The following is a 26,995-nucleotide window of genomic DNA, read 5'->3' on the forward strand; positions in this document are numbered from 1 at the left end:
CCACCCCCCTCCCCCGACACAACAGAGGAGCCTCGCCTTCCCGACTCTGGCGGGCGCGCTCCGGATTCAGTGGGACCCTCATCCGGCAAAGCAAAGCGGGACCCCAGACCCACTGGGCTCCAGCCCACCGGGACCCCGCCCCCTGTAGGGTGTGGCTTGTGGCTCTGGCCCCCGCCCCGCCCAGCCGGCCCCCGGCTCTCCCGCTGGTTCCCTGCCTTCCACTTCTTTCCCAAGGCTCTCGCCCTTCCCCTCCTCTCCTCCTGGCCCCTCCCAGTCCCTTCCTCTCCTCTCCGACGACCCTCCCCTCCTCTCTCTCCCCTCCTCTCCGCACCTAGGGGCCCCCCTGCCATGTATAATGCATGCAGTGGAAGCACCCAATAGGATTAGGCACCTCCGCCCGTCTTCGCGGAGAGAAAGTTTATGTAAATGACTGATGACAGCGCTATTGTGTGAGGAATATCAATGGAGTAATTACAGTTACATCGGGCGCCCGCGCCGCCGGCCCGTGTTAATTTTTCACCGGCTCCCCCGGGAGAGATCGGAGCGCGCTCCGAAGAGCACAGCTAATAATGGGAGCTCGGAGCCGCCGCTGCGCCACGCGCCCCGAGGTCTTTCTGAGCAGACTGCTAAGCACTGGCTGTCTCCCCGGAGAGCCGAGAACAGAGATAAAATGATTAAAAACTGCCAAGCGGGCCTGGCAATCACTCGCTCCGCTGTCAGCCCCAGACAAGACAAATCTCTGCGATTTTTCTCTTCTCTCCTCTCCCTTTGTGAGCCCCCGAGCTGGGATGTGGGGGGCCGGGTGGGGTCGGGGTCAGCTCCCTGGGGTGGCCAGGCCGCCGCCGGCGGGGGTGGGGGGGCAGCAGCAGCGGCGGGAGGGTCCTGGCCTCCCCGGCGGAGTGGGTAGGGAGGGGGTGACACCAGGAGCCCTGGAGGCTCAGCCACTCGCCCTTGCAGGCCCAGCAGCCGGCTCCCCTGGCTCCTCCCAGGGAAACTGGGGGCAGGGCACACCTGTTGGGGAACCATGGGCTGGAACACACCTGTGAGGGCACACCAAGCGGACACACGCGCTGGTGCACACCTGCCGTGCCCCACCTGCTGGGAACACCCGCAGAGGCCCGCCCACCCCCTGCCTGGGCACGGGCCGTGTGACCCCTTCTCTGTGTCCTTCCAGGCCCTGCAGCGCCAGCCTGGGCACCCTGGTGAAAGTCCTTGACCACAGGCCCAAAGCAGACCCCCGGTCAGGGCCATGGGAGAGGGGCGGGGAGTGTTTGTCTCCTCCCAGGGTCTGAGTCTGACCTCTCCCCGCATCCACACATTTTGGCTTGGAGCTAAGCCTGGGCTCAGTACCTGAGAAGAGAGAGGAGGGAGATGAGAGGAGGAGGGGCAGGGGAGGAGGGAGGGGAGGAGCTGCCAACTGTTCCCACCTGGGAAGGGAGTCGGGAGGGCGCTTGCCTGCCCGCTGCGCGCGGCCCCAGAGTCGCATCCTTCATCACACCCCGCCCTCCACCCTCCTGACCATGATGAAGGTGAGAGGAAATTCTTGCCCACACCTGGGCTGGGCTCTCCGAGCCATGGCCATGGACCTCACAGACCAGGAGGGGCCATCTGCTTCTCCGCCCATCACACCTATTCCCCGTGTCCAGACACATGTACACACAGGCATGCACACACACCAGTGCCCTCACTGACACGTGTGTCCACCCTCCCCATGCCCTGCCGTATCAGCCTACAGAGGCCAACACTCACACCCACACACGGCCTCCCCACACGTGACATGTGCACACACCCTTCCGTCATGGAAGTACTCGTGTCCACACACACTGGCAGCAGCACACCCTCCCACGCTGACACACATAGACACAGGCAGACAGGTACAAATGTGCGCGTGCATCCTGACACCCGCGCTCACTGACATGGTGACAGGCAGGCACACTCGGTCACGGGCACAGGGGGTTGATGTCAGGCGCACACACACCTGCAGCGCGGCATGTCCAGGCACACAGCGGCCTGTGCAGGGACACACACGTGCACACACACTGACACATACACCGACACAGGCACTGTCCCTCCCTGCTGCCCGCCCTCCATATGCACTGGCATTCAGATGTGGGAGAATCAGCCAGGGTCCCCAAGGAGGCTCGGGGCTTGCCTCTCCAGATGCTGTCTGTTCCAGAGCGCTGCACCCGCCACCCGCCACCCGCCTGCCATCAGCTCAGCTGCAGGGAGCCAGGCAGGTACTTCGGTGGTGATTAAACTGTTCGGGGACGATTTACAGCAGCGATAACCCCCTCAGATGACGAGGCACTAAAGCTCAGCAGAGGCGGAGCTGATAGCCGCCGGCCAGGGTGTCGAGACTGGGTGGTATCCACCCAGGCTGGGCCGGCCCAAGGCGGTAGGGGCCTCTCCCAGATAGCAAGGTTGGACAGAGCTGCCACCTCACAACCTGCCATGTGTACAAACACACAAACAGCCTTGGAAACACACAGGGACACACCACCGTCACTGCTGGACTCACGCAGATGGATGCCAGGTACATGCACACACACGGGGATGTGTGCGGTGCCTACTGACATACTCACTGAGTCCCCACCAAGAGCCAGGCCCTCATGGAGCTCAAGTCCCGTGGCACGGACACAGATGCCGGCACCCACCTGTGCTTACAGCCATGTGCATTCAGGTGTGCACACCTGAACAATGCCTTGCAGGGCCCCCTCCGCATGTGTACAACTTCCTCTCTGCCCTCCCTCTGCTCCCCCTGCAATCCATGGTCATCAGAGTGAATTTCATCACTCAGATATGACCAGGACACTGCCCTGCCTAGAATCCTTCCAAGGCTTCCAGTGGCCCCCAGAGTAAAGGCCAGACTTCCAGCATGGCCTTCAAAACCCTATTTGATCTGATCTCTCCCTGCACCCCTACCACGGCCTGCCTCCAGATACACCTCTCTGCCCCAAAGCTGCTCCCCTCCTCTCTTTAGCTTGATAATCCCTCAGCTCTCAGTGTGGACAGCTCTTCCTCCAGGAAGTCCTCCTCCACACCCCCTAGTCTGGTAGAGGAGCCCTTTCCCCAGGGTCCACAATGTCCCATGCTTCCTCCATCAGTCTTCCAAACTCCTCATCTCCTGCACCTGTTCCTGGGCCATAGGAGTGAAATGCCTCCCCCTGTCCACCACCGAGCGGCTGGCAGCCCACAGGGTAGGTACTGGCTCAGACTGCCAGGGTTCAAATCAGGCCTTGGGCTCGCCTCCCCTCCCTTCCCTAGGGAAGCAGCAGCCCACAGCACCAAGAGGGACAGTCCTCAGACCCGAGTCCAAACCACCCACTTCCTTAGCTGGGTGACCTCAGAGCAGCTACTTAACCTCTCTGAGCTCCAATTTCCTCAGCTGTAATGTTCTGAGACTTTCATTACTATTATTATCATTATTGTTATTACTGTTATTATTACTACTTTAAAAATAGCAGCTACCATTTCTTCATTTGCTGAAAATCCTGATTTGGGGTTTTAGATTGCCCCATTCCTAGGCGAAGGAATTTGATTTAAATGGCAGAAAGGGATGAGACCAAGATAGGGAGCACCAGGCTCTGAAACACACTCACTCCTTTGAACCTCCAAGGTCAGGGCGCTTGGGTCGTGTCATCAGCCACGTGAACAGAATTATTGGTATGACCGGGGCTTGCCAGCCTCTCTGCCTCTGCCCAAGCAGTCCCCTCACCCTGGAGCACCCTTACTCTAGCATCTCTTCTGCCTGCAAGTGGGTTTTCGGACACACACTTCCTGTGTATCCACTTCTGCCATACCTGCTCCCAGTCTCCCCCATCCCAAGGGCCCATACCCTTCCTGTGTGAGCCCCAGGTGACATGAGGGTGTGGGCAATGAGCAAGTGGATGACAAGCAGTTCACTAAAAGGGGAGTGGGAGGGGTGAGGGAGGGGCTGCAGTCAGATCTGGTTGTGATGCAGCTGTGTGACCTTGGGCAAGCTGCCCACCACATCTGGGCCTCAGTCTCTTTATCTGTAAAATGGCCATGATAATCACACTGACCTCTCAGGCGTGTCAGAGGGCTTCACAGGGGTATGTGACAAGCTCAACCAGAGCCTGGCATGTAGCGGGTGCTAGACCTTGAATTGAATCTGCCAGGCCACACTGATATCTAAAGGAAGGGCAGCCAGGGACACAGCGGGAAGGGATGCGGAAGGAGGGGACACTGCTTCTCCTAACAGGCCACAGTCTTCCACGCATCCAGACCTTGGCTCTCACCATTCCCCGAGCCTGGAAAGCACCCCCACCTGCCTCTCCCAGCTCTGTCCAAATGTTCCCCACTTAGTAAAGCTTCCCACCTCCCCAGGCAGCGTTTCCCACCCCTTCCTCCATATGCCCCTTCCCTAAGGACCCTCCCCTCGTCACAGCCCTCCACCCACAGGATTAAATTATGCCCACCATCCCCACCTTCCCCCACCCCCCACTCTGTCCCCTGAGAGGCTGGAGCAGCAGCAAGGTGGGGACCAGCTGAGTCACTTCGGCTCCCTGTGCGGGGCTAGGGGTAGGGGTGGAGGCAGAAATGGGGGACCGGGCTGGCCCTGAGAAGGTGGGAGGGAGGAGAGAAAGGGAGGTCAGTCCCTGGAGGGTTCAGAGGGGGTGGACTGGCCTTCCTGTGGTTTATTAGAATTCTTGTTGATAACAAAAATAACAATGACCACCAGAAAAGTTGTAAAAGAAACATTTCTTTGTTCTATTTTTTTTAAACGTTTATACCTTGTTTTTTTAAAAAAATATTTATTTATTTGGCTGTGCCGGGTCTTAGCTGTGGCACCTGGGGTCTTTGATCTTTGCTGTGGCATGCAGGTTCTTTAGTTGCAGCATGTGAACTCTTAGCTGTGGCTTGTGGGATCTAGTTCCCTGATCAGGAACTGAACCCGGGCCCCCTGCATGGGGAGCTCAAAGTCTTAGCCACTGGACCACCAGAGAAGTCCCTTTATTTTTGAGCGATGAACTTTGTGCTAAGGGCTTCACGTCCTCCTATGGTTAATCTTTCCAATGACCTAGAGAGGAGGAATAGTTGTACCCATTTTACAGGTCAGGAAACTGAGGTTCAGAAAGATCAAAGGACTCATCCAGGACAGCAGCTCATAGTCATGGCATTAGTGAGGGCCTGGAGCCTGGCCCTCTCAGGTACTGATTAAGGGGGCTGTTGCAGTAGGTGGACAGCAGAAATGTCATGGGAAAGGTCCCTGAGCATCTGCTAGGTGCCAGGCCTGCTCCTGGCACCTGTCTTCTCTTGGCTGGAAACCACCCAACTTAGTTCCGCAGGGCCTGTCTGACTGGATCTTCTTCATGCTGTCTGCTTCCTGGATCATGAACCCCCGCCAAGGGCAAGACTTGCATCTGTCTTGCTCGTCAGACCTTCCCAACCCTACACGGGCCTGGCATCAAGGGGGCTCCACTCAAGACTCTGGGATGCCATTTTTGTTTTTTTCAGACTTTTGATTTTTGTATTGGGGTATAACTGATTAACAATGTTGTGATAATTTCAAGTAGAAAGCAAAGGGACTCAGTCATACGTATACATATATCCATTCTCCCCCAAAATCCCCTCCCATCCAGTCTGTTACAAAACATTGAGCAGAATTCCATGTGCTACACAGTAGGTCCTTGTTGGGGGACTAAGGCAGACTCCTGTCCCTCTTACGCTCCTTGGTTTTTCCTTTTAACACATTTATTTGCATTTTCCATCACAGTACAAACTCCATGGAAGCAGAGACTTGAAAGCTTTACTTCCTGCCACCTCTCTATTGATCCATTTTAAATATAGCAGTGTATACACATCCATCCTGAACTCCCTAACTATCTCTTCCCACCATCTGTCCCCCTGGCAACCCATAAATTCATTCTCTGAGCCTGTGAGACTCTTTCTGTTTTGTAAGTAAGTTCACTTGTATCATTTGTTTTTCCACATATAAGGGATGTCATACGATACTTCTTCTCTGTCTGACTTACTTCACTCAGTATGACACTCTCTAGGTCCATCCATGTTGCTGCAAATGACATTTCATTCCTTTTTAATGACTGAGTAATATTCCACCATATATAGGTACCACATCTTCTTTATCCACGGAATGCCATCTTTGGCACGGATTCATCCAGGCCCCTTTGACAGAGCCCTGTCACCACTGGGAAAGGAGGCCTGCCGGGTCTTGGTCCTCTACTGCAGAGCTTTCTGAATGCACCCGTCCCGCCCGTCAGCTGCTTCTCCTCTGAGTTCCTCATGCTCTCTATCCCCAGACACGCCAGGTTGCAATGCTTCAGCTCACCTTGGGTTCCAGCCCTGCCTGGAGCAGGAGTCTTTCCAGTTAGATAAGGGCAGGGAGGCTTCGCTGAGCTTCCTTCTACTCTCCCTCCCTTCCCCAAATACTCACTGAACACTTGCTTTCCTGGGACATCATGAACAGGAGCCACAGGGAGATCAGACGTCTCAGAGGCCAAATGGTGGAAAGGCTGAGCTAAGCGGTATGGCCTTGGACAGCTGACTTTCCCTTTCTGTGCCTCAGTTTCCACATCTCTGAAATGGGATACTAACAGACCCTGCTTCATGCACTTGTATGGGTTTAATGAAACAGTGCAAGTCCTTAACTCAGTGCCTATGCAGTATAAAGAAACAAAGTGATTATGTGCAGAGGGAACCACACTGGGAACAGATGGCCCTCTAAGAGGAGGGGGAGGGGAAGGGCTCTGCCTATCTCCTGTCTCCTAGAGGGCATACGCGACACCCAGAAGGCTTCAGGGAGAGGGGAAGAACCCTGGCCCAGCCACAGTCCCCAGGATGGGTCAGCTGATCTCTCAACCCTCCTCAGACCCACACTTGCTCCATCCCACCACCATCTAGAGCCACCCACTAATGCCATTCCATGCAGGCCCCAGGGAAGCTGTGCACAGCAAGAGGACAAGACAACCACAGCTCATTCACTCAGTACACAGAGCATCTAGCCATTACCAGGCCCTGTGCTTGGCTTGGGGGTACCTGGGGCAGAGATTCTCACACCTCAGTGTGTATAGGCAGCCCTGGGGACCAGCTGGGACTGCAGATTCAGAGGCTTCACCCTGAGGGTCAGAATAGGAATCTGCATGTTTATGAAGCACTGCAAGACTGACCCAAGCCTCAGTGGTGAGGAGGATGGGGTGGAGGGCCAGGGACACTGTGTGGTATTGGTGACTCCTATGCCAGGCCTTCAGAGGAGTTTTCCTGGAGAAGACAGAATGAGAGAAGCCAGGGAACAGAGCCTGCAATCACCAGGACAGACTGAGTAAGACCTGGACTCGGACAAGGGTCTGTGTGGGGAAAAGCAGGTGAGCTGGTAGCTGAGCTCAGAGGAGACGAAAAGAGGTAGGGTGATGGCAGAGCATTAAACTGACCTAGGAAGGCTCTGAAGGCCAAGCCGGGAGGAAGAGGCTGCCTTAGGACAAGCCTCGGCTCTGTGGTAGAGAGGGAGGTCTCCTTAATTCCTGCAGGCCTGGTTCCACCTTGAGCTCTCCCAGGCCTCCATTCCAAGAGCCCAGAACCTGAGACTCAGGGACTGGGATCAGCTACATAATTTTGCAGGGCCCAGCACAAAATGCAAACACAGGGCACTTGTTCAAAACACATTAAGAATTTCAAGAGGGTGATGGCAGAGCATTAAACTGAGTACAAGAGCTCTTCTAAGGGGAAGGCCCAGTGTGACTGAACAGTCCACCTGCCCATGAAGCTGGATCTGGACAGCACCTAGCCAAGTGGCCCATCCTTGCTGTGTCCAGCCCAGAGCACTCAGAACCTGGGGTTTGCAGTCACCCCAGCTCCAAGCGCCAGGTCCCCATGACTCTCCCTTTGCCCTACCTCCTCCCCTCAGCTCTCAGTGCTGCCTCAAGTTGGCATGAACCTGTCCCGTCTCTAGTCCCCGCCACTGCCCTCGCCTCCTCCTGCCTGTCTCCAGTCTCCAATCCTGTGCATACGCCGCCAATGTCATCTCCATAAAGTGCCTCTCCAGCCCTGTCACTCCCCCATCCAATAACCTTCAATGGCTCCCTCCTGCCCACAGGATAAATCCACACCCCGTTGCATAGCTACTGGCCCTACCCACCTCTGCAGCCCCATGTCCCAGCAGCCCCCAGGCAGTCCCTCCAGCCAGACTCACTGTCTCAGCCCACTCTTCTCGGCCCATCACTTTAACCCCTACTATTCCTGCTACTAGTGTCCCTACCTGGAATGCCATAGATGATCCTGCACACAGACGCTGTCTTGAGTGATTAACAAGACCCCTGCTCACGGCTCTTTCTCAGCAACAAAAAGAGCTCACATCTACCAGTATGGTTCTCTGCGTGCATCATCTCATTTAACACAACAACCTGAGAAGCTAGGCTTTTTGATTATCCCTGTTTTAGTAACAAGGGGACAGAGGCTCAGAGGAGCAGAGGAACTCGCCAAAGGTCACACCTAGAAAGAGGCTAGAAAGAGGCTGAGCCTGAAATCCAGGTGAGTCAGCCTAGCCACAAGCTATCCCTTCATACATTCTTTCAGTACTAACTGGATGCCTATTTTATTATATGCACCATGCCCTGTTCTAGCCGAGGCAAGAAACACACAAAGAAGTCTGGCAAAGAGCCTGCCTGACACATGTACCCAGAGCCAGGTGCCCGTTCAGACCCAACGCAAAGGACTGTGGGAGCATCAGTAACAATATCAGCAAGAGCCATACACATAGCTTTGACCCTTTCACCCACTTTTGCCTTTGAATTTCATCATTACCCTGAGGCAGGTGTTTGGGTCTCAACAGACTTTGAGGGACCTGAGGCATGCGTGCCCATGTGCTAAGTCACTTCAGTCATGTCCGAATCTTTGCAACCTCGTGGACTATAGCCCTCCAGGCTCCTCTGTCCATAGAATTCTCCAGGCAAGAATACTGGAGTGGGTTGCCATTTCCTTCTCCAGGGGAATCTTCCCAACCCAGGGATCAAAGCCAGGTCTCCTGCATGCGTAGACAAGTCCTTTGCCACTAGTACCACCTGGGAAGCCCCGGGGGAACCAAGGCACAGACAGGTAAAGCGCCTAACCCAAGGTCACAAAGCCAGGAAGTAGCAGAGCCTAGATCGAACTCCAAACCCTGCAGCTCCACAGCACTGGCATCTTTTCTTCCGTCTACCTAAGAATCTGGAGAAGTTCTCAGCCTCCCATGGAATCAGTTCTGGGGTCACAAAATCAGAGAAGAGGCCAGCATTTCCAGGCACAAGGACTGCGCTACCATGATTTCTGCTGAACTCTGCCCCACCCCCACCATACCAATTTATCCGGGAGCTCTCAGAGGGTAGGATGGTTCTGCCCCATCCCGGCCCAGTTTAGCCAGGACCTGGCTGAACAACTGAAAGAGGCCCCCAGCTGCGCTCCTGGTAACAAGCTGCCCAGGTGCACCCGTCTCTTACCTACCAGCCCTCCTGACTTCCTCCTGCTGAGCAGGCTCCAAACAGCACGTGGCTGACGCCATGATGCTCCCTGTGCCCCAGGGCGAAAGGTTTCCTTTTATAAGTTATCATTATTATTACGATCATTACTGATATTTTAATTTAAATCTTTGATGTTTGGGGAGATGTTTCTCTGCAGTCACCAGGGCCTGTCTGTGGAGGATGCCACCTCGGTGACCGGCCTGAACTCTCACAATGTGGGATGGTTGGCCCAGTGGGCGGCCTGCTCCATCTTCCTCCAGGGGTCTGCCGCTACTCACTTATCAGGCTGACATCCCACAGGGGGGCCGCCGCCCTGCCCGCCCCTCCGGCTCCAGGCCTGCCGACTGGAACCAGACCTGGAGGGGTGGGCGGGCGGGGGCACATGGGAGGGGGCCGGGCCCTCACCGCAGGCCCCTCTGCAGTTCAAAGTGACAGGCTCAGGAGGCTGTCCCCCTTCAAAGGGCAGACAGCCTGCCCGGAGCTGCCATACTGGCAGCCGGAGCCCGGAAGGCAGGGCAGGAGTCAAGGCAGCCCTGGGAGAGCTGGCAGGGCTCCCATCCACCTCTCTCATCCACCGGGGAGCGGCTGGCCCCTGCTCCCCTGTCCCCTGGCCCAGAGTAGATACACCCTGGCTGGCTGTATCTTGCAGGGTGACACTGGGAAAAGCACCCTCCCTCTGGGAACTACCCTGCTGTCACTGTGTGTTTGCGAAGCACTCAGAAGGCACTCGAGGATGGTCACGCATGATGTCAATGATAGAAGTGATGAGTCAGAATGTCTCTCTGAGAAACACAGCCCCAAAGCCAGAACACTGGAGCGGGACTCTCATTAGCCGCTCACTAGCTGTGTGACCCAGGGCGAGTCACTTAACTTCTCTGTGCCCTGCTTTCCCCATCTGCAAGGGGAGGCTAGGATGGGATGATGCTGTGCCTACTTGGCACGAGGCTGGACACAGACATGCTCCTCCCGTCAGTTCCAAAATATGTCCTGCTTCCTGCCAGGACAGTTACTCATCCCAAGTGAGACCCACCATGAAGGCTGGTCCCAGTGCTCCCCCAACCCTGAGCCCCTCAAGGCTGAGGAGTGGTCCAGTCTTGGCACCTACAGATGCTGGTGCAGCTCTGTGCTGGCTGTGTGACCCTGGGAATGTGTCTTCACCTCTCTGAGTCCCAGTTCTGTCACCTGGAAATCTGGGTCAACAACTGAGCTTTTCAGAACTCTTCCTAAGATGTGGGGTGCTGAGGTCTTAGCCCTGAGCCTGGACATAACAGATGCCCAGAATACATGGTAGTTCTTACAGCTGCCACCTGAAGCTGCATGGGAAAATCACTGCACCTCTCAGGTCAAAGTTGCAAAATGGGAGATGATAATCCCTGCCCCAGGGTGGTGAGAAGATTCAATGAGCTAATCCCCATGAAACCCTTACCACAGTCAGCACACAGTGAACACTGGCCTTTACTTACGAAGTGTTCATTCAACAAATAATGTTAAGTTTGGTGCCAGGCCACCACTAGAGTACAGAGCCCAAGGGGCTGGAATTTGCCTCCTATGGGATCGCTGAAAGTTTTCTCCTGACAGAATGTCTGGGCTCCAATCCCAATTCCATCTGTGTGATCTTGGGTAAGTCACTCAACTCCTCGGTGCCTCTTGCCTTATCTGAAAATGAGAATAATAAGAGCACTCCTTGGAGCATGCATTCGTGCTCCATCGCTCAGGTGTATGACTCTTTGTGACCTGTGGACTGTAGCCCACCAGGCTCCTCTGTCCATGGGATTGTCCAGGTAGGAATACTGGAGTGGGCTACCGTTTCCTCCACCAGGCGATCTTCATGACCCAGGGATAGAACTCGCATCTCCTGCATTTGCAGGCAGATTCTTTACCACTGAGCCACCTGGGACACCCACCCTTTAGAGCAACACCTGGCAAACCCCGGCCCCTCAGTAAGCATCGGCTGTGATTAGTACTGTTGCTGCTGAGGTTGTGTGCTGCTGACCTAGATCTGCCCATCAGGAAGCCCCTTGCAGCCAGACCCCCTTCTGCAGCTCCCAAACTTGGGAAGTGTTAGCCCCTGAGAGGCGCAACGAGTACCCTGCAGAACAGAGGCTTCTATGGGCTTCCTCCCTGTCTGTTTCCCCAGGAGCTGGAACACTTAGGGGAAAAAAGCTCCAAGCCCACTGGGCTTGTCAAAGCAGGGCCAGATTTACTAAAACCAGGTTTGGACGGTAATTTTGCGGTCATAACAACTAGTTTCTTTACATACTGCTATAGAAAGGGGAACCCCCGGCTTAAAAAAAAAGAATCCTAATTGAAGACACCATTGAGCGTAAATATGCTGGAGTTTTTAATAAAAACATGATGGAGGAAAACATTCAAAGCTCAATAATCAGAAGCAATTTGCGTTGTGAGCGGAGATGTGTCATTCCAACCCCCCACCCCCTTGGCTGGGCTCAGTGCGGGACCGGCAACATTAGACCTATGGCAGAAATAATGAACAGCAGCGAGGTTCAGAGATAGCCTGAAAAATATCCTGGAAAAGAAAAACATATGCCAAAGAGTGTGGTGCAAAAGTCATATTTCATGCCTGACTTTAGAGAATGTTAATAAGGATTAGAACCATACTCCAACAGAACAACTATCAGTCAAGGCGGGTAATTAATTTTGCTTCAGATCTCTGCTTTGGAAAATGAAAGCGGGAAGTGTTACTTCACAGCACAGAGATCCCACTGCACTAGAAAAACTCAGGGAACTTCCAAAGCCGTGTCCTGTGCCCAGCTGAAAGAAACCTGGCTGATGCTGGCGGGTTCCCCTGATCTGTTGCCATGTAGATTTGGGGATCTTTTCTCAATCATAACAATATCAAACATTTTTACATTTCAGGATTGGTTAATAAATATGATTAAGATAACACGTCCCAAACCACATGTCCTCTGCTCGGCCTCCAACATGTGGAAGACAGATGTGTCTTCTGTGCACAGATGACCCAGCCGGCTGCTCCCCCGAGGCAGGGACCTTGGGAGACAGAGCCCCGAGAGGTCCTGGCAGCCCAGTGGCCCTCTGTGGCCCTGACCAGGCGGCTGGCCTCCCTGTGACCTGCTGTAGAGAGGAAGGGCCAAGCCCAGGGGGTCTTGGAGTCTGACACTTGGGGGACAGAGAGATAATGGGATGTGGCACTGTGCCACCTGGCTCTTGTCCTTTGGTGTCCCAATTTAGAAGATAAAATTCCCAAACCCACACAACCCCATGCTATCCAGAAAGCTTGCAGAATCATTTCATCATAGAAGCCTGTTACCCCCTCTAAGAACTGGAATTGTAGGACCTTTCCTCAGTGGTCTGCCTGAGGTCACTGCCCCCCCCCCCCCGGCCCCGGCCTCAGTGGCCTCAGCCCAGGGGAACAGACAAGGTCACTGATAAAGCCAGAGCCTGGAAGAGGGTTCTAGAAAGAACTGTGGAGTTGGCACATAGATCCCTAACTGGGCAGTGGAATGAGGTTCCTGACTCTGATCTGCTACCACTGATGCTGGGCTACACCTGGCTACACCTGGGCCTAATTTTCCCATTTCTACAAGGATCTTAAAGAGGCCCTCAGCTGGGATACTCTAAACCAGCCCAAGGTCTCAGCGGCAGGTGTGGTCCTGGTCCTCTGAGGTCCTGGGAGGCCAAGGAGAAAGCCAGGTTCTGAAGACCAGGGCAGGAAAGCCTGGGAATGCCACTGCCTATGGCAGGACTCCACTTCTGGGGTGCAGGTGCAGCAGGTTCAGAGCCAAGGCTGGTGTGGGTGAGGACCTCTCACACCCCAACCAACCAAGGCCCCGCCCCCAAAGCTAGTTTATGGGCCAGCCTGAGAGCGAGCCTCTGTCTTAGGTTTCCCCAAGAGCTAGGAGGGAGGAAGGAGTTTGCCCAGATCAGGCAGAAGGGCTAGATCCTCAGAGAGGAAGGGCCTTCTACCTTAGTGGTAGAATGAATGAACCCGTCACAGCAGGGCACCTCCTGGAGAGGAAAAAGGCCACTCGTGGTCCCCAGAGAAGGGGCACTATGACCTGGATGAGCCCAGCTGCCATAGGGCAGGGGAGGGTAAGTCCCGGCCTCCTGGCCGCTTTGGGAGGGTCTCCTTTGGGCATCACTCAGCTCTCAGAGGCTACCCTGGAGGTCAGGCCCCACCTTAGCTGGATGCAGTCAGGACTGCCTGGTGGAAAAACCCTGTCACCGGCTGCCTCGCCTTCTTTCAGCTGTGACCCGCTGGTCACTGCTGCGTTGCTGGCCCCCTATCACCAGCTGGGGCCTTGGCCTCCCTGGAACACCCCAGGCCTCTCCCCAGCCGGAGGAGTCCAGGCTAGCGGGCAGACACTGCGAGCCCAAGGCTGGCCCGGCTGGGCTGATATGAACCATCTGCGTTGTCTTAGGCCGCCCCTCTGCCCACTGTCCCTCTGAACTCGGCCGGTTCCCGCGGGCCGTTTGATGCCTCGCAGGGTCACAGACCCCCGCGCACAAATCACCGCCGCGGGGCTGGGGGTGGGGCGGAGGCGCTGAAACCTAATCCGCAAAGTTTGCTCTGCCGCCGGCGGCTCGTTCCTTCCCCCGCTCGCTCGACCACCAACCCCCCTTTCCAAACAAGGCTTATTTTTCTTGCCAAAAAAACAAAGTTGGTATCAAGTGTTTCGAGGGAGAAAGTCTCTCCCCCACCCCCGGCCTGGGAGGAAGGGCCGGGGTTGCTGGCTTCAGCAGGCACGCAGAGGGGGCTCCGGCGGAGCGCGGGCAGGAGGTGAGCTCCGAATTCCCAGATCCGCTGGTCCCCTTCCGAGTTCCGGCCGGTCCCCATGCCCTTCTTCACAGCCGCAGGCCCGGCTGTTTTTCTGACCCTGCCTGGTTGTCCCCTGCTCAGATGGGGCTCCCTCCTTGGGGCTCTCTGTCCTAGAGTGACCAGAGATGGAAGCATCACTTCCTGCCCCTTCTCCCTCCCCATAAAACAGCCCTTGCCTGTCGCTTTTACGAGGTGACACTCTGCTCTCAGCCCGATCCTCCCCATGTCCCGGAGCCTGGGCTCGAGAGGGAGGAGACTGCATGCAGTCAGGCGTCTCAAGAGCGCTCCCAGGGCGCAATGGGATCCCCGGGAGGCTGCCCCGGAGCACAGCCTAAGAGTTTTAAAAGGAGGCCAAGGAGCCGGGTATACGAGAGACAAATTCCTTCGAAGTAACGCTCCCCCCACCCCTCCCCGCCCCCGCCGCCAGCTCCGCTGACTCTGGGGCTTTGGGTCTGAGATCCTAGAAGCCAGGCGGGAGGTCGCCGGCCTGGTCTCCTGGAGGGGCGCTGGGAGGAGCCCTGGGGGGCGCGGGGGTTTCGTTTGCTGGGTGTTGGTTTTGCTTTTGGTGTTTTTCAGCCTGTGCAGCGACCCGGAGCCGTGTGCCGCGACTTCTCGGAAGCCCGCGGCTTCCCACTGCGCCCCGGGGCGAACGCCAGCGGCTAAAGTCCGCAGCCGAGCCCCGGGTGTTGGGCTGGAGATCTAGCTGGTGGCCAGGGCTCAGGCAGGGTGGCGACGTCGAGGGCCCGGTCAGTCGGTGGACCTGGCTGGATCTGGGCGGCCCGAGCGCCGCTGAAAAGATCTGCATACTGTGGGACAGGGTTGGCGGCGGCGGTGGCGAGGATAAAGGCGCCACTGGCCCAGCGGAGAAGCAGGTTTCCGCAGGGGTTGAACAAAGGAATTCGCCCTCGGAAGAAAGGGGCCCAGCGAGTAGGCTGCGAACGGTCAACCCTGAGACTCTCAGGGGTATCAGCTTGGCGACATCAGTCCCAGGGACCCAACGAAATCCTCCCCGCGGAGGGCCCCAGCCTGGTTATCTCCCTCCGGCCTCTCCCGGCTTCTCAATCCTGCTTTACAGGGGATGGTGGACGTGCACTGCCCAATGCCACCTATCCTGGGAAAAGACAGACGGGGCCTGTGTCCTCTGTCAACGGAGGCCAAAAAAAAAAAAAAAAAAAAAAAAAATCCCACCAACTTGTATCCTCTGGTCCTGGGGCCTTTGCCCCCATTTTCCAGAAGCTGACAATTGAGGCTCCGGAAAAGCATCCCCTTCCCCCACCTTCGCTGGAATGCCTGGCGGGCTCCGGAGACCCAAGCGCAATGGGAAACGAAAGGCGCCTGGGGGTGGGGTGGGGGGCACAGGGCTGGAGCCCCCCTCCTCTCTCCGCCCTCGGAAGGGGTGGAGGGGACACGGTTGTAAGGTGCTCGGCTTCTTTTCTCTGCCTGACATGAATAAGGGGATTAGGACGGCAAGTTTCCGTCGTTCACTCCGTCGGACAAAGGGCCCCGCGGTTTGAGCGGCGCAGCCTCTGATTAAACGACAGAGCCCTGTCACTCAGCACCATCCTAGGTACTTGTGTTCGTGACATAATCTTATTAGAAGATAAAACCGGCGAAATCCTTTTCATAATGAAAAGTTACATTTAATGGCTGGACTCGCCCCCCACTCCCTCCCCGGACCCTGCTCGCCTCCCCCCCGTTGCTGTTGGATATGGCTCGCCTGTAATTGGCATTTAAAGCACCAAGTCCGGGAGAAAAACGGGGTTTAGGGTTTTTGTAATCCCCCTAAACTGTCTTTGTTCGAAATCTCCACAGATACAAGTCTGTTAAGAGTAAATATTTGTGGATTGATACAACCCCATTTCCCCCCTGCAAACCAAATCTGAAAAAAAAAAAACCCGCTCTCCCGCCGTGCTTCGGCCGGGGGCACGGGAGGGAGGGCGCTGGGTCGGCCCCGCGTGGGCCCCGGGGAACTCGGCTATCGGGGCGCCTCGCACGTTTCTGCGGCGGGAAAAAAAGGTCTTAGACGCTTTCTTTTTTTTTTTTTTTTTTCCAATTTTCTATTCCCTCGATAAACAAACCTGCTGATCTCGCTGCTTTAGGGCCTGCCCGAGGGGGTCGATGGAGGGCTTGGGGAGGGGCGAGGGCTTTGCTCAATTCCGAATGAAAACGCCAACTCTCTCCACCCGCCTCGCTCCCTTCCAGGGGGTTTCAGTGGCTCGGAGGGAAGTCCTGGGCCGCGGAAAGCCCCGCCCGGCAGGGCTCCTTGAGTCCAGCCCAGGAGAACGCCCGGAGCCGCCAAGGGTCCCCGCTAGGAGAAAGAGCCCGAAGGCTGCCGCGCGGGCCCCGGGCTCCCGGCTCCAGCCCAGCCCGTCCCGGGATCGGGTTCCTTCATAAATCAGCGGCTGGGTGAAAGGGCTGCGCTTTAGAAAGGGCAGGACCGTGTGCGCGTATTAGAGCGCGCGGTTCCCAAATCCGGGCTAAACCCCTGGTGACACCGAAATTCATCAACCGCCGCTGGCGCCCCGTGGCTCGGCCAAGGAGTCCGGGAACCGAGGAGCCGGGGAACCGAGGAGCCCGTGCACCGCGCTGCCCCCACTCGGGGGTAAAGGAGAATGAGGAGCAGGAACTCTCCGAGAGGGGGGCCTGAAGGAGAAGGCGGACGGAGACCACTGAGAGCCGCCCCGCCTGCGCGCCGAAGGGGGGCGCTGAAGGCAGCTCTGCCGCCCCGAGAAAGGCAGTTTTCTAACCTCTTTCCTTCTCTGGCCAGGACTGGCCTTATTGGGGCATTCCGGTGGAAGAGAGCAGTGATCCACCCAATTCCACCCCTTCTAATCCTCCGGCGGTGACACTGCTCCCCCACCTCCCGCTGGGTGCTCCAGGGAGAGTCACAACGGTTCAGGGTGGGAACCTGAAGCTTCCAGAAGTCAGGAGTGAAGGGGTGCAGGGTCCCTACCGCTTTGGGAGTTAGCCCCATCTGGGGAAGAATCTGCTACAGAGTCACTCCGGACTTGGGGGAAGTTATTAACTCTCCCAGCCTGGGTTTTCTCACCAATACACAGCTGCAGCAAAAAACGTGAGTGTCCATCCAGACACTCAAAAAACACCCGTCGCTTTCCTTCCAGATGCACTACTGTGGCCTGATGCTCTGGGGTTAGTACAGCTAACCTACCTTAGTAGGTGTTAGTAACACCTACCCTGGCAACGCCAGGGTCTGCTGGGAAAAACTGGGAACTTAGGTGCTTCACCCACAGTAATGAGGGCCCATCCGCAGGCTGCTGACTGCTTGCCTCCAAGGACCAGCTTCTGATGGCCAGCCCTGTGCCAGCTTTGGGTTTCTGCAAGGGGAAAACCTCCAAACACCAGTCCAGACCCGGGTGAGAAGTAAGAGGGGGGGCAGGGCTGCTCTAGGAGGTCGGTTTAGGAGGCTGCGCTCCTTGGGCATCCCACTCGGGCAGACAATGCATCCCTGCCAGGCAGGGCCCCTCGGGGGCTTCCATCCCAGGCAGGCAGGCAGGAAACATACATTGACTAGATGCCGAAGGTAGGCTGGCATCTTTGGGTTTGTTTCACTTTTCCTCTGAGCGACCCAGTGAGATTGGAAAGATCACCCCTATTACAGAGAAAGAAAACTGTAGCTCCAGAAGAGGCATCAGCTTTCCTCGATGCCCTTGGCCTGTGTTACTGGGAGCCGGAGACATTCTCTAGCCCCGATCTGTAACTGCGGTCTTGCTCTTTCCTTTGAGAAACTGTGTCCCAGTCGGAGGGCCCGCCTTTTGGAGGAGGTGGCCCCAGAGCACCCTGGTTCTCTTTCCGTCTCCACAGGCTTGGGCAACTCCAGGCCTGGGCGGGTGCCCACACCCCGGCAGCCCAGTAACTATGGCAATCCAGGAGTCACATGACAACAGTTACCGAGTCCCCCTCGAAAGCCGAAAGCCGGAGATGGGAGAGCGGAAGGGCGGTCACACCCAGCTTATCCAGACCGGTGGTGATGTTGCGCCTCTCCTCTCACCATCAGAGCTGGGCATCATCAGCAGAGGCATCTGGGGTTGGGGGGCGCCCTGGCAGCTCGATGTTCCAGCATGCTCACTCATCTTCCTGCACCTAGCACGGTGCTCAGTGGTCTCCATACACCGGCCCCAGTGGGCACCTCTGTTGCTCTGGACAGCCTTCAGCACCCTCCCCGGCTGGCACCCACCTCACAGTTCCTGAGGAAGCCTCTGACAGCATGGCCGGCCAGAAAGCAAACATCTTTGTTTCTCCTGGAACCCGATTCCAGGAACTGGGTCCCCACCCCCCCCCCTCCACCACCGCCCCCAGTTCACCAAGCACCAGGCCAGCCAGGTGCTCTGCCTTCAGCCGCACACTTGGTCCTGGGCTGGGCCTGGCTCCCGATTGAAACAAAGCACCCTCCCTCCCCAGTGTGCACACACGCGTCCCCTGGACCCTGAGACCCCCCTACCTCTTTTCAGGGCCCCAGGGTCCACCAGGCAGATCCAGCAGCTGCCAATCAAAAAGCTGAACAGAAATGGATACAATATTGCCCTGGGAATTACAAAGCAAGGGCCTAGGCAGAAATTTATTTTTACTGATCAGGCGACCCAAAGGTAAAGGGCAGCGAGGAAGTGCTGTCAGCCAGCCTGAAACTCAAGAAAGTTGCCATTCCGAGCACAGTGGCCCCTTATACCCCTCCACTCCCAACACCGCAGTAGTTAAAGCAAACACAGGCCCTTCACTGCCCTGTCAGTTACACCTTCCCCCCAAAATTACACAAACTTTGAAAGATTTTTCTGAGAGGAGATGGATGCTTCAGGAGACTTGAGGTCAAGGCTAGGCTGTTTAAAGTATATCATTAACAAATAAACATTTACTGCAAAAAAAAGAAAATGGAGAAAAACCCTATAGGCCACCGGGGAACCAAATCATGTTGCTTTTGGCTTCAAATGACAGGAGACATTTATGACATGAATGGAGAACACCAGCCGGCCGATGAAATGGCAAACATCTGCCACTTTGCTTCCTCTGCCTTCGTGAATCAACTTTTTCAAATATGGTTTTCAGCCTTGCCCTCCCCTCCGTACCACCACCTCCCCACTTCTGACTGCAGTGGCAATAAATACATATAATTTTGGTTTTGCTCTCTGCTGCCATCAGCACAGAATCTGGAGGTTGGAGAAGGCTGGGTCAGCCAGAGAGCCAAGGGCCTTGGGTCCTCCAGCACCCTCCGCTGACTGACAGTTCACAGGAACTCCTTGGATGAGTGGACCATCCCTCCCCTAAACCTGAGGCCTGACTGTGGTGTCCAACAAATTGGAAGTTATAACTCATGTCACTGGGAGTATCCTCCATTCTTCCACCTAACTAATGCCAAAGTAGGACTGGGTGGTTGTGAGTGAGTGGTGTGTGTGTTTTTCCTTTTCTGTTTTAAAAACCTCGTAGCTTGCAGGATAGAGGAAGTTCCCTGGGGAAGCACTGCCAGCTTTTTATGGACCAAAAAACCTCCCTGGGCTGGAAGAGCCTCCTGACTGCCTGGGCTGGTATTTCTCACCTGAAAAATGTACAGATCCCTGAATCTCTCCCGCACATACCCTCTCTTCGGAATCCCCCCTGCAGCCTGGGAGAAGTCGGTTGAGCTTTATTTTCTGTCATTTGAATCACAAGAGCAAATGAACGTGAATAGCTCTCCAAACACTAAATTATATTATTGAGTGTGCTTTTCCAAGTTATATGTAGACCCTGGAGATTCCAATAGAAAGATCTTTGATTTAGCCCAACCTCCACGCACTGCCCACCCCCTCCCCCCACAAGAAGGAATAAGCCAGGCCCACCCTGCTGCCCCCCTGCCCTTCTTGACAATGCACAGTTGGCATTTGTTTTCACTCATGTAATCAGAAGCTTTTCTGCCTCTATGGAGGTTCAGGAGAGGATAGTGGATCCCATGAAGTATGGAACATTTACTGAAGCTTCCCCACCCACTTGGGGTACCCGGTGTAATCCTCACAACCTCCATTGTTCTGTGGATGGAGAACCTCTGGCTCAGAGATGGGCAGCCACTTGGCTAAGATCACACAGCTGCTGAGTGCTGAGGCTGGGAGGTGAACCCAGGTCTGCCTCAGTGTCCCATTCAGGCAAAGGGAATGGTTTTCCCAGGGGCATCCCTCATCTTTCCTTATGGCAAGCCTAGCATGCCAGCTGCCCTCTCTTTGGCATGGAATCCATGGGTGGTATGGTGCATGGCCTCAGAGACAAGGCATTCCTCTGATGGTGATAAAGCAACAATAATAATTTCCAGAGTATTAACAATGTGCCAGGCAAGATGCCAGGTCCTCTGGGGCATGTTATCTCCAATCCTCATAAAAATACTTCTCCCTTCCCAGGTGGGTATGTCCCCCATTTTACAGAAGAGGCTCAGGTAGGTGTCGGGACTCTAAGGTCCTAAGCCTGGCTCCAAAGGACACACACAGGCGGGAGCTGAAGGTCACCAATCACATACCCCAGAGGAGATTGTCATAGCCTGCTTTCCCCACTCGGGAAAAACCCAGCAAACAAATTAGGCTACACCAGCCCAGAGCCTGGGGAATACAGGGTGAGCCAGGAGTCAGCTGTGAATAATGCATCCGTTCAGCAGTGGAAGACTGCAGCCTCAGGAAGGCCCTTGCTTACCCTTCCGCCTGCAGCCAAGTTGCTGGGGTTAATCGAGGAGGTGCCCTCCCGGGGGCCAGAGGGTCCCTAGATTTGGGCTGGCAGAGGGAGCCCCTCGGCCCTTCCATGTCCAGGGAGAGCACTCGAGAAGTCTTTCAAATAAGGCAAAGCGCTGGCTCTTCCTTCTAAGGAAATCCGTTTCCAGGACAGGCCCACTGCTCTACCCCAGGCTGTAGGCAGGGATGTCACAGCTTGAAACTAGTCTGCTGGGAGCCATGCCAGCTGGGGTACCCACTGGTGCAGGGGATGCTCCTGGTGTAACTGGCACCCTCCTAAAGGAGGCCTCCCAAGCAGGGAGAAGCAGCCGCCAGCAAAGGCTGGGGCCTGACTTTGCTCTCCCCATGCGCCACACCCGGTGCTCAGAGGTGAGGTGAATCTCCCAGGAAGGCCCTTCCCGGTGTAAACACTTCCCAGGAAAGGAATGCGCTGGGGAAGACCGGGGTTGGGCCACTGGAGCCACAGTCAGCTGGGGTAAATTAAAAAAAAAAGAAGAAAGAAAATCACCCCAGGACTCAGACAGCTTTTTCGTGAAACTCAAGCAAAGCCTTCCTGCCCCACTCTTGCCGCTGTGGGGGCATCCTACCTGGGCAGGCGAGGCCCAGGGGCCCCGCGCGGGCTCCACGGCGGAGGGATAAGGCCGCCCGGGCAGGCCCGGCAGCAGAAGGGCGCCGCGAGCCCTGGACGCCGAGGTGGGCGCACAGCTCCCGCAGGCTCCCGCTAGCCGCACACCGACGAGGCTCGAGTGGCCAGATCTGGGAGCTGTCTTCCAAGCGATTAGGCTCCATTTTGTGACAGATTTTTGGATGCTGCCAACGACCCTCCCCCCTTCCGGAGCCTCCTCCCGGAATTCGCCATCTCCTCGGGATAGAAAGATAGAAACCCTTTCCAGACTAGCGACAGACGGCAGGAAAAGAGAGTTACATAATTCTATTTGGCTAAGCGGCAAAAGAAAAAAACAAAACGAGGAGGTGGGTAATGTCATTTTTTAAAAGTGTTCTGGGGTGGAGGAAGGAGGGGGTGTTTGTGTTTGGAGGTTGTGGGTCTTCCCGGTTTCTAACCCTATTTTCTACCCGCAACGGAGCTCTCGCTGCCGAGGGGCCAAAGCCTGGGGCACAGCTGAACGATCCAATGCTTTTTTTCTCCCCTGAAGGAGACCCCTCCAAAACAGGTAAGTGAGAAAAAGAAGACTTCGAGTGATGCGTGAAAATGCCCAAATGCCCGTGGCCCGCTCTTCACTTTGCAGGATGAGGATGTGCGGCTGGATTTTTATCAAACGTTATTAAATGCGCCCGAACGTCAATTAATCACCCCCGTCGTGCGTAAAATAACGTTGTGCCTCTGAGTGTCCCGGACCCTTAAAATAAATCGGAAGGAGGAAGAGATGCTTAATAAAAATAGGAACCTCTTTCTAAGGATCCAGCCCTGCAGCTCCTTTCAAGGCGAAGAAACAGTTTTCAAAAGTTCTTTTTTTGGAGGGGGGTATGTTAATTTCCCGATACCGCTGAAGCACAGACTACAAAATCAAGAAGGCACGTTTCTGTGCCCACTTGCCTGCATTCTCGTCTGAAAAGCATTTACGCACAGATGCAATAAATATGCATCTGCGATCCTCAAAGAAAAAAATAAATCGTGAAATACATTTTTATTGTGCAAAGAACATCTCTTCCCAGTGAGCCCCTGTGCTTGCCTCTCTGCCCTTGCTCTCCCAGAGAAAAGCTGATGCGAGATCCACCGGAGGATTTGTCCCCAGAATTGTCTTGATAACAACCCCTCCTTCTGCCCCCTCCTCCGCCGGCCAGTCTAACAACCCCTCCTTCTGCCCCCTCCTCCGCCGGCCAGTCTAGTACAGATACCTAATTGGCATTATTGGAAGAAAGAGGGGACAGGGAAGGAGGAGGACACCATGAGAGGTATGCCCGCCTACTGCCCACAGGACCTAGACTCTGCGCTGGAGATTCACCCTGACCCAAAATTCACTCGCAAATACACCCCTACTGCACTGAGGGAGAAAGCTCTTAGGTACTTTTTTTCTATTTTAAACAAATATACTTTCGGCAAAGCAATAGTTGTCTAACGCTTAATTGTTTTGTAAAATGAGGGAGTTGGCCTTTCAGCTTTAAAGGATCATCCAGCTCAAATTGTGTGACTTTACAATTCCCTGCTCTGAAGAACCAGGGGGGCACCCTCTCCTGGTTTAAAGAAAATTGCTATGAATGACTGGGGTGTGGGGAGGAGAGGATGGGCAGATGGGTACAGGAGGCTGGAAAGAGTCTTTACAAAACGTTAAAGGAAAAAAAAAAATTTTTTTTTTTCAAAAACTTGCACAAATGATTTGAAGGCCCATTTCCAGTTTTCTGGGCCTCCGGCCCCCACGTGTTGAGTTGTGCAGGCTGAGCTGCCCTGGGCAGTGGCACCGCCAGAGCCGTGCTTGGGCGGGCAGAGACCCCAGGATGTCTGTGGGCTGGAGGCTGGTGAGCCCCGCCGAGGCACCAGTCCCTGGGGCCAGCCCAAAGCCTCTGATCGCACCTAGCTCCCACTACTTTCCTCCTTTTCTTTATACCGCTCTATGCCTGCCTGTGGCTGAGCTGACTGGTGGCCTCACCTTCTTCTGGAACTAGAATCATATCAGTCTGGAGCACAGCACAAACCCCATGAATGGCAGTGTGCCTAACCCGGCGTGCTCCAGAGAGAGGGGCAGTCTTTGGGGACTACAGAAGAGCCGACTCAGGACAGGGCCCCAGTTCCTGCCTGCAGAGCCCCCCAGCTGGCAGGAAGAGCCAGGCACAAAAAGCAGCTCCTGCTGGGTCCCTGGACCAGGAGAGCACAGAGTAGGCGCTAACGGAGGGCTCAGCCGGGGTCTAGAACCTGATGCCCTCTCCAGGGCTCTGGCCTGCAGTCCCACCTATTTCCAGGTCTCAGTCAAGCTGCTCCCCTTCCCATCAAGGCGTGGATTTAAGGACAGTCCCTGAGCAGAGCAGGTAGGCAGCCCTTGCTGTCGATACCAAGCACTGGCCGCAGTGTCTTTTCTCAGAGACTTGGGCACACACAACCCCTTCTGAGCGCCACACCACCTGAGCAGCCTACCCACCCCATAGCCCTATTGGAAATGGTTTTCTGGGCGTCACTGCAAAGTTCTCACGGGCACCCACTAGTCGCTGCCCTGGGCATCCCCTTGGCCCTCTTCCTGCTGCTGCTCCCCTCCGCCTGCCTCTTAATCACACCACCAGGCACAAAACCCAGAGGATCAAAAGAAATGAAACAAAACAAAAACCTGGATCTACTCTTATCTACCCCACGCCCCCTGCCAAACAAATCCATAGTCTCAGCTAAAAACAAAAGCCAAGCAGGTAGGGCTCAGCCCAGTCTCTGGCCCCAACCCTGAGAGGCTTGGGCTGCAGGAGGTCAGAGCAGGCCAGCCCTCCCCAACATACACACATTGCAAGAAAGAGGGCCTGCTGGGGAAGGCTGACTTGGTCAGCTCCTCACCCCATGGGGAGCCCAGATTGTGGTTTGCCACCTCTTAAGGTCCTCTTCCTAGACAGCGTCTTCAGCCAACAATAATTATGTGTGCAGGATTCCCGCATGGAACGGCCTGGGGAGGGTGCACACCCTTTTCTCTCCATCAGGGACTGAAAAGGCAGCAGGGAACCTGGCACAAAGGGGGCATGCCCCACCGCTCCAGCGCTTCAGCATCCTGGCACTCCGCCCCCTTGCTTCAGCAGTCCCCAACCAACACAAACCCTGCCTTGGGGCTGGGGAAGCACACCGCCAGGGCCCGGTTCCCTAAAGCACTGCTTTCGTTTAAAAAGCAATTCTCAGTCCCCAGTGCAGGCCTCCGTGAAGCCAGGCCCTGGTCCCGCGACCGCAGCATCGTATCCCCCACTCCGCTCAGGGCCTTGTCCCGCGCACCCCAACGGGAGCAGCCCAGCGCAGGTTTCCCGAACAAAAAAGATGGCATCTAAGGGCTCCCGGAGGGTCCCGGCCACCCCACCGGGGTTAGCCGGGCCGGGATGGTTCTGCCCTGCAGGGAGACGCGCAACCCGCGGAGTTCTCTCTGGAGTTGACGGGCCCAGCGGCGCGCGGGGCCGGATGCAAAGCGTACGCGGGCCCCGGCCGGGCAGAGGGCGGCCGGGCTTGAGTGCCGGGCGGCGGCGGGGAAGGAGGAAGACGCGAGGCGCTTACTGTTGGTAGTCTTGTTTGCAGTACAGTTTCCGATCCCGGAAGTAGCAGCTGGTGGTGAGGGCTTGCTGACACGCCGCGCACTGCAAACATTCCTCGTGCCAGGACGACTCGTTGACTCGCATCAGGAAGCGGTCGGAGATGGGCCGCTGGCAGCCCTCGCACACGGCGGGATGCGGGCAGTCGGAGCCTGCAGCGCACAGGGCGAGAGCCGGGCCGTCAGCGCCGACCAGCCCGGCCCAGCGTCCCGATCGCGCTGTGCCCGCGGCCCCCGGCCCCAAAGGCGAGGGCAGCCCGGGAGCGCCGCCGGCCGCCGCGCCGGGGGCCGGGCAGCCTCAGTGAGCTCATCCCGGTCGGCGGACTCCGGCGCCGAGAGGCCGCGCGGGCCTGGAGCCTCAGTTCGGCGCTGCGCGCTCCTTCTCCGGAGATCCAGCGCTCGGTAGTAATACAGGAGAGGAGGAACGAACACGGCGCGGGGCAGCCGGCCGGGACCGAGACAGGCGAGGTGAGGTCTCAGGCGCACGCCCCACGGTGGCGTTCCTTGTCTTCTCTCCCACATCTCCCCCCAAATCTGTAATCTGGGTGACCCGGGGAACATTTCTCTCTTAGACACGGCCCCTCCCCAAGTGACCCGGCACCACTCCCAAGCTTGCCAAGGTGACTTCTTGTCTTCTCCATCACCCCTGCCACCGCCTCCTACCTCTCGCCTCCCGAGTAGCAGCTCTAGAACTGAGGCCCGGTGAGGATGGGAGGTGGCGGCTGGAGCTGTGCCTGTCCTCGCTCCTCCTAGGGGGTGTCCCTGCGTACCTCTGTCCCCTCAGGATGCCTGTCTAGGCGTGCCTCTCGTCCCTCTGGTGATCACTCCAGGAGTCTTCTCTGTGTCCCCGACACCCCCACGTTCTGCAACACCATTGCCTTTATCCGTTGGCCTGGACCCCCCGTGTCCACCTACAGGGGCCGAGGCCCCTGTCCCCTGCCAATAGACCACTCGGGGCGTCCCGACCCCGCACTCACCCAGCAGCACCCCCAGAGTGGCGGGCCCGGGGCGCAGGGCGTGCTCCTCCATCTTGATGCCGTCCAACATCTTCGCGCAGTCCGTCTGCCCGCGGGGGAAGCACCTCTCCAGCGACTCGGGACCTGTTGCTATATCCATGGGACGCGGGGCGCGCTGCGGACCCCGCCGGCCAGGGTGCTTGCCCGCCCGCTTGCCGGCCGGCTCGCCTCCCGCCGCAGCCGCCGCCGCCGGGGAGCCGGGGAGCCGGGGAGGCGCGGCCCCCGCGGGGTTGGAGCTGCGGCTGGGGCCGCCGGCTGCCCCCGGCGAGTGCGGAGCGGCCACTCGCTGGCCCCGGGCCCCGGCGTCGTGCGGGAGGGCCGGGGCGGCTGCAGCCCGCGCCGCGCTCTCTCCCGGGGCACTCGTGGGCACGCGCGCCGGCTCCTCTGTCTGTCACCTGCCTGTCAGCCCCGGAGCCGGGCTGCAGGGGCGGCGAGCGGCGGCGGCGGACGGAGCCGCGCGGGGAGGAGGAGACGGCGGCGGCGGTGCTGGTGGTGCCGGCGGCGGCGGCGGCGGCGGCGGCGGGCGGGGGAGGGGGTGGGGGTGCAGGGGCGGCCCCGCGGGCTGAGGGGGGGGCGCGCGGGCGGCGCAGCGGGGTCCCGGGCGGGGCGCAGCGGGCCGCGGGCTTCCAGGCGCGCTCCCCGCGCTACCCCAGTGCCATGGTGCGCCCGAGGAGCCGCTCGGTTTAGAGCTGCGGGGCCGGCGGCGGAGGGATACTCCGGCCGGGAGCCGCCTCACCGCTCCTCAAACTTCCTGACATTTGAACTCATTGGTGCGCCTCGTATCCCTGCGCCGGGA

The 26,995-nt window shown here is 57.0% G+C and overlaps 1 protein-coding gene across 2 annotated transcripts in view; it reads right to left on the reverse strand.

The window, feature by feature from the left end:
* The window catches only part of LMX1B (LIM homeobox transcription factor 1 beta), an 86,315-nt gene extending 59,708 nt beyond the window's left edge, over positions 1-26,607 (reverse strand). For both annotated transcript variants that reach the window (XM_065927132.1, XM_065927131.1), the window contains exons 1-2: positions 26,161-26,607; positions 25,150-25,336 (exon numbers count right to left, since the gene is read on the reverse strand). In XM_065927132.1, coding sequence (XP_065783204.1) covers positions 25,150-25,336; positions 26,161-26,299 — 326 coding nt within the window. In that variant the 5' untranslated portion in view covers positions 26,300-26,607. The remainder of the gene's footprint in view (positions 1-25,149; positions 25,337-26,160) is intronic.
* Between the last annotated feature and the right edge of the window lie 388 nt (positions 26,608-26,995).

Source organism: Muntiacus reevesi, chromosome 3 (assembly GCF_963930625.1).
Source record: "Muntiacus reevesi chromosome 3, mMunRee1.1, whole genome shotgun sequence".
NCBI classification, from domain to species: Eukaryota; Metazoa; Chordata; class Mammalia; order Artiodactyla; family Cervidae; genus Muntiacus; species Muntiacus reevesi.